Raw genomic sequence first — 7688 nt, forward strand, 5'->3', positions numbered from 1 at the left:
TCTTTCCTTTCCATATTTATTTGAAATATAATGGTAAATATTAAATAAAATTGTTACTTCAACCAAAAATTTTATCAGGGATCTTTTGAGACAAATCCAAGTCCACACATACGCTGGCATAGTAACCCAAAGAGCGCTTTGCAGTGTTATCATCAACATGAAGCGGTCGTCCAAGAGCTTTACCCAAAGAGAGAAGAGTCTTCACTTCCCAGTACTCTAGACTGAGGCCAGGGAAATGAATCCAGACTAAAGCATTAGAAATATTTTCTCTATCAGTGGAGAAGTTGGGAGACCATTTGCTCAAGCGAAGTACTTGATTATCAAAAATCCAAGTCCCTTGTCCCCAGATACGACCATAATCTTCTAAATTTGTTAATCGAATCATGATATAACCCCTTCCAAGAGGAGTAATTTGCCATTTGCCTTTCGGTTTCCAAGTAGTTAATGCAATTTCTTTAACTCTATCAAGACTGATTTTCACCAAGTCTAAACTCCCCACCAGAGAAAGTTTACAAAAGTTAATGCCTTTTTCAACATCCTCTACTTGAATGGTGATTGTTGGGTATTCTCCTTGCATACCTGGGGTAGGGAGAGTTGATGTATCAACATCTCAACCATGTTTAGTTCTGGTAACATTTGCATAGGATCTGGAAGGGGAATTGGATTTTTCATGCTCAACCACCGTTGTTGTAGACTACGAAGCCTCCTGTTTTGTCTGATGCTTTATCTAAACCATCTAAAAAAGACTAGGGGCAAAAGCACCCCTCTTTAGCTTGAGTACCTTTAGAGGATTCCATTTTCTGGTAAGTCAACGGCCCGGGAGAGGCCGGAAGGCCCCGGTCAACGGCGTCCAATGTCGTTCAACCCATACAAAAGGAAAAAAAAACTAACCTTTATAGACTTGAACCTTGGTTTATTGGAAAATGAAATGGTTCTAAGACCACGGGCGACTAATGAAATCATGTTTACTTTTTGGTTTGGTCAATTATTTCAGTTGAACTAAGAGCATCATCAATGCATTTCTAAATTTCGTTGTGACACATCAACAATTTAGATCAATCCAAATGGTTAAATTAACTTTACATACCAACGCAAAAATAGAGAAATTGTGGTTTCTATTTCTGGACGACAAAACTTATCCCATCCAGACAAAAAAATTTATTTAAACTTGTCGCGTTTCTAAAATTCTATTTAAACTCGTTGTGACACATCATCAACTGTTTGGACGGGACAACTTATCCCGTGCGACTCATTTCTATTTTTCTCAGTATTATGGTTTGGAATTTGACAATTGTTAGAATAAAAATTGTGTTTTGGCAGCACGTTGGGTAGGGTTGTTAACGGGTCGAACTTGAACAGGACTCACCTATGTCCAAGTCTCGTCCAAATTATATTTAAATTTAGAAGGTCCAAGTCTCAGTCTAGGTCCCGTTGGACATTATCGGATTCGGGCCTGGTCTAGGTCCAATAAGGTTACATGGAAATAGTGTATTTTTTTTATTATTTCTCTAAAAAAAACTGAAATAGAGTGTAGTAAGGCTCAAACCTAAGCTTTATAGGTGGCACTACAACACTAATCCATCAAGCCTCTTAACATTTTGGGTTCGAGTATACAACTTCATGAGAGTTCGACGAAAAATTTAAGGCGTGTGTGAAAAGGCCGAGATACGTGTGTGTGTGTGTTTGTAACCGGTTAAAGGAACCGGACTCTAACATTTTATGTATACTAGTAGTTACAAATTTAATAGTACTTATTTGAAAAACTAAAAAAATAACCTTAGTTCGCTATCGGGTCGGACGGGGTATATCTATAACTGGCCCAATAGTCTTATCATACAACATTTAAAGTTCTACGTCCCTATCTTATCGGTTGGATTCAATCTAGGCCAGGCCCATTGACAGCCCAAGCATTAGGGGGTCAAAATTGCCAAATTTATTTCCATTCGTTACATTAGAAATGAGATTTGGCAATGCGTTGATTATGCTCTAAGAGACACAACAGATGTGCCAAAATAATGAAACACGTGCATAACACATGGCATCCTTCTAATACACTAGAGACCCCAGAGTTGAGACTATAACCCAGGGCCGAAAATATCGGTCGAAAAATCAATTTTTTGCTAATATTTATCATTTTTTCAGCCTATCGATTTCAAAACATTTGAAATATCAGCTCCTAAAATTAAATTAAATTTAAATCGATATATATCAGTAAAACCGATATAAAAGATATATATCAACAATATATTTAATATATATATATCATTTGACTTAGTTAGACAATTTGACTTTTGACCAATTTTGTTGACTGTTGACTGATATATCCCGATATATATCAACAATATTTCCAATATATCTCGATTTTTCAATTTTTTTGAATATTATTACCAAAATGACAAAAACGATATATCAATCCGATTTTTCAATTTTTCCGATATGTATTGGTTTTGGGAGGGTTTGAAATATCTTCAAATCCCGAAACTTTCGGCCTTGCTATAACCAACCATTTCAATACGAGTATATTCAAGAACTATTATTAAGGAATGATGATGCAATGAACAAGTCAGCTACAAGATGTAATTTTAAAAGGACTCGAGATCTCTACAACCGGTACAGAGATCATCTCTGTAACTGTATTATCTCGCCGTTGATCCAAATCCAAGGTGTGTGTGTGCCTCGATACCTGTGTATATGCTCCGAGATGTGTGTGTGCACGCCGAGATACGAGATGTGTGTGTGTGGTACCCGGTTATAGAGGAACCGGTCTCATTTTTAAAAACTTGTACAAGAAAGCTACAATGGTGACATTTATGTGAAAGGTATCTGAACAAGTCCTTGAGATTTTGTAATTGGGAAGAACTGATTGATCCAACACGAATATGCGGAGATCAGTGATTTAGACCACCTTATATCAAATAAATCAAACTTGTAAATTCCATCAGGACGATCCCCTCCTGCTTGCATTTTTAAGTTCAAACAGTCATGCACTCTCGCTGCTTACTATCCTCTGTCTTACCCCAGTTTTAGGTTGGCCTTCCATCTGCTTTCCTTCCTTGCTCCCTGCAACTGAGTTTAATGGTTGTGTTGTACCTTCTACAACAGATTCTTTCTTGCTTTCCCTCAACTTTCCCGCCTTCCCAATAGCAAGAATCAGCTCGAGTTGCTTGTGCTGTTGTTCCTGTTGAAACATAGTCCATAGAAACAAGGACAACCAATATCAGCGATTCGTGTAAGATATGCATAGAAACAAAGGATTTGAATGAAGAAACAAGTCAATTTATGGATCTGTCAGCCACAAACAATTTACTGCAGCAGAAAGTTGCAGTGAAGCCACCAACATTTTATTAGCATAGTGACTTATTAGGCATCTTGGGAGGATTTCATCAAATTGATTGTCAGTTTTGAAGGTTAGAGTTAGATTCCAGGTTCCAAGTATTCAAAACTGGTATAGCCACAGTACCAACTCGGATTCTAACCAACAAATAGGATCTCAAATAGTTCACTTGATCACCATCCGATTATTTTATCTTTATATAACACAGATTACAAGGTCTAACCATGAAAACCGCTTACAAAGTTACAATCATTATTGGTCAAAGTTATTTGTTAGAGCAAGTCCAATGAGGTGCTATATGGGGCTGCTTAAAGCCATATAGCACCCCAAACACCAAATGACCATTCCAATAGGGCTGCTAAAAGGGTCTTAAATTTGGTTGGTGTGATAAACCCAGCCAAATTTGTGGCCTTGTTTAGCAGTTGCCATAATTAAGTTTCGGGAGACAGATGACAGACTTTCTGTCGTCCGTGTGCTAAATTTCGACGGACAACAGACTTTCTGTCGTTTGTCCAAAAAAAAAATCAACTCAAGTTACAAATTAATGGATGGATGGCAGAAACTGTACCGTCCGTATCTATTTAGCACTTCAAAACAGAAAGGGCGATTGGAATGAAATTCAAGGTTTTGGCTTGCCATATTTGGCCGACAAGGTATAAACCCTAAAAATCCTATGTGGCATGGTTTTAGTAGCCCTCCATTGGACTTGCTCTTAAAGAAAGAAACTACTTACAAGACATAATGCAAAGAAGTAGGAACTTGGTGCTTTAAGTTTCTAAACAACTATGTTACATGGACACGCGATATTTTTAAAATAACCCGTGTTGGATATGTATCCACATGCTCATGTTGGACATGACACGGACATATATTTTATGTGATGTACCTCAACTTTTAAAATTTCGCCGTGTCGTATACGGACACACGTATCAGTCTCAATATAACTTAGCTAAACACCAACTGTTCTAAGAGTCAGAATTATCACTGAGTTTCAATTCTCTCAAGCAAATCTTAAGTGGGTTCTGATCCGCACCTGATTAAAATACAAGGTTGGTTTATCCTTTCCAGGTACCTTTCACAATGTCAGTAACAAAGGCCATGCCTAGTGGTTAAGGCCAAAGCAAATTTTCATAGAAACGAAGCCCGAAGTACACTGTAGGCGAGTGTTCTTAGATATTATATAACTTGTATACATAATAAAGCAGTTAAATAATATCCTGAGAGAACCTGCATTGCCAACAAGACTTTTTGCATTTCACCGAGTTCTTTTTCAAGAATGTTTTCTTGCATTTGTAGAGCTTGAGTGGCCTCAGAATTTTTCAGGGCCAATGCCGCAGCCTGCAAACAATAACAAAAGTTGACAGTTCTAGTTAATAAGACCTCTTTCTATATATTGGCGCTGAATACAGTTATAAAAGCAATATACAAGAGAAACCCTACTGACTACGAATAATAGGCCAGCTCCAATATATGCAGGTTAACAGTTGCCTCATAACTTACTGTTAGATTTGTGATTGGTAATATAACTGTAAGAAATACAAAACAATTCTTCCAATTTACTGAGTATTGGTAAGATGGTTTTCCCCATTAGACGAATACAGGTATGGTTGATTGATGAGGTAATGTTTGTGGAAAACAGATTTTATTGAGAACTTAGTGTATCCATTCATTAGATTTAGTTTCTGAGATATGATAAGACTAACAAGACTCAGAAAAATGAATTGCTAAACCCAGCTGAGCAAGTATGGAGCAGAAGAACTGTTGTAACCTCGAAATTTTATGCATTTCCAGGGGCGTAAACTGATGGTCTAGTTGTTTTTACTAATTCTAATCCGTTCAAAACATAGACAAAGGAGGGGGACAAGACAAACAATAGACAGAGGGGGTGGAGGGGTGTCTTACAAAGCTAAGCATCTTTTACTTTAAGAAACACAATTCTTAACAAATAATCTAAACTTAAGTCACTTGTTCTTCAAGAATATAACCCAATACCAACACTACTAACATAATTTTTTTTCCGTCTCATTTTTTTTCATGCATATAAGGAAGCAAGATATAACTGATAAAAAATCTACAAATATAAACATGTTCACAGCAACAATTTCTTGACTAGCATGCAGTTCAAGGGTTGACTAAACACTAACTGAACAAGCAAACAAGCATTCACAATGTACATCACTTTCCACATTTTAACCACGATATAAACAACTAATTACCTCAGAAATGGGTTCTTTCAAAGACTTTCTAGTAACTCTAAACCTAATCCCCAGCTTCTCAAGTTGCCTAGACAACATCCTAATAATCGTCGTAGAACTTCTCAAATCCTCCTCAAGTTTCTCAATTCTCCCAACTAAATCCAACTTGGACAACCCCAAACCCTGCCATGAATTCAACGACACCCCTCCTCCTCGATTTATTCTCCCCCACTGTCTTCTTCTAATCACTCCACCAATAAAAACAGCAAAAACCAACAGCCCAATTTGCCAAACTAGAATCTTATTATTACTGTTCAATTGAACTAGTTTTTGAGTACTAGTCCAATTTACAATACACCCAATTGAAATTATAGCAGATGGAATTAAACATACAACTTCAGCTACTGATAAAAAATAATCAAAATTAAACTTAGACTCAAAACCATCTTGTCCTTGTAATGAACCATTTGAGTTGTATACTCTCATTTGCAACAATTGACGACTTGGGCAGGACTCAATTTTCAATTTTGATGAGTTTGTGATTTTTTGAGGAAATTTGAGGGGGGGTTTAAGAGAATTAGGAAGAATGTGAGAGGGTGAATGGAAATAATAAAGATTTGATTGTAAGAGGTTTTGAGTAGAAATGGGCATGATTGAATTACATAGAGAATCAGCTGCGTCTTCTCTTTTCTAATTGTTTTGCTGGATTTCCAGAGGAAGTAGAAATACTAGTGTGGATTTTTTGTAAATTTTAGTGTGAATAAAAAGACAGGTGGGACGATTTGTACAATGTGTTCACATGGTGGTAGGATGCAACTCTTTTTTTAAGTGATGCAATAGTGCATATACTTAGTGGCCTATAATCCTATATAGTTCCAAAGTAAACTAGTTTGGTGATCTACCCTTACTCCATGAGTAGCAACGTCAATTGGTTTGTCAATCGATAAAAAACGGTTTGAGTTTCGGTAATTTGGTTTGCTCTCCACCAACCCGAAACTAAACCAAATTGATAAAATATTAGTTTGGTTTTGGGTTTGTCTTCCAGCGAACCGATATGAACCCGAACCGATATGATGACATTTTAGTAATATTTATGATTAATTTTGTATATGTTTATCAATTGTGTTGCTGAAATTAATTGATTTAATTTTGGATTTAATTGATTTTATAGTTTGCGATTTGGATCGGTTCGGTTTGCATTTGTAACATATATTTATCAATTCGGTTCGGTTTCGGGTTTCCAATTTTCTTATCGATTTGGTTCAGTTTCTGTTCCCAATTTTCTTATGGATTCGGGTTCAGATTTTTTAGAACCCGACCAAAATCAATCCATTAAAAGCCCTATCCATCCATGAGTACTATGAAATGAATTTTTCTATCTAGAGTTTAAGAGTTTGTTCATCTACACCCCACACGAAGAGTGAGCTAATTAATCCATCGGAGTGAAAGTTAGAGACATGTTTTCTGCATAATCTTTATATATATATATAATAGCAGTCCCTTTTCGGGATCATTAGGGCTGTCCACATAAGCAGTGAGATTAAGAAAAAATAGGAGAAAAAAAATAGTAAGTAAGAGTCTCAATTAATTATGTTTCTTTTATATACTAAATCTCTTATCAAGAGTCCTAATTCATTAATTATGTTTCATATTTCCTAATCTATACATATCCAAACAAAAAATAATAAGGATTACAGGAGAGACTCTCTTCTTCAAGAGTCCTAATTAATTATGTTTCATGTTCCTAATCTATACATATCCAAATAAAGAATAATAAAGATTAGAGGAGAGACTCTATTCAAATCAAGAGAAAAAATTGCTGATAAAAAAGCTAGAGAAACAAGCTGCAAGAAAAAAAACTAAATAGGAACTAAAAGTCTCAATTCTTGAACTTCTAAGTATCTCATATTCTCGAGTTCTTCAATGTACAACTATTGTGCTGATTTCAAAAGTCTTATTTCTATAAGTCTTCTTTCTCTACCTCCCCAATATGTGCTGATTTCAAAAGTCTTCTTTCTTTTTATTTGTGTTTACCATAAAGTTTTGAGTGTTAAGGGAGAAGGTAATGCAGGTCTAACATTAGAATATTTGACTGTGACTTCAAAGATTGACAAACCATACACTTTACGTATATATACCAACCCTAATTGTTTACCAAC

General features: G+C 35.9%; 1 protein-coding gene across 1 annotated transcript; it reads right to left on the reverse strand.

The window, feature by feature from the left end:
• Positions 1–2769: 2769 nt before the first annotated feature.
• Positions 2770–6328, reverse strand: LOC147501886 (uncharacterized). The gene is made up of 3 exons (XM_086606899.1): positions 5551–6328; positions 4562–4672; positions 2770–3178 (listed from the first exon to the last, which is right to left on the reverse strand). Exons 1-3 carry the CDS (start codon positions 6178–6180, stop codon positions 2981–2983), a joined length of 939 nt encoding a protein of 312 aa, XP_086463025.1. The 5' UTR covers positions 6181–6328; the 3' UTR covers positions 2770–2980.
• Positions 6329–7688: the final 1360 nt, after the last annotated feature.

Source organism: Coptis chinensis, chromosome 4 (genome assembly GCF_015680905.1).
Source record: "Coptis chinensis isolate HL-2020 chromosome 4, ASM1568090v1, whole genome shotgun sequence".
In the NCBI taxonomy this organism is placed as follows: domain Eukaryota; kingdom Viridiplantae; phylum Streptophyta; class Magnoliopsida; order Ranunculales; family Ranunculaceae; genus Coptis; species Coptis chinensis.

Excerpts from the sequence above, each read along its gene's own strand:
- LOC147501886 (XM_086606899.1), bottom strand. The coding sequence starts at position 6,180 with ATGCCCATTTCTACTCAAAACCTCTTACAATCAAATCTTTATTATTTC. Across the intron at positions 4,673-5,550 it reads TGAAAGAACCCATTTCTGAG|GCTGCGGCATTGGCCCTGAA; the intron begins GTAATTAGTTGT and ends TATTGTTTGCAG. Across the intron at positions 3,179-4,561 it reads AAGTCTTGTTGGCAATGCAG|GAACAACAGCACAAGCAACT; the intron begins GTTCTCTCAGGA and ends ATGTTTCAACAG.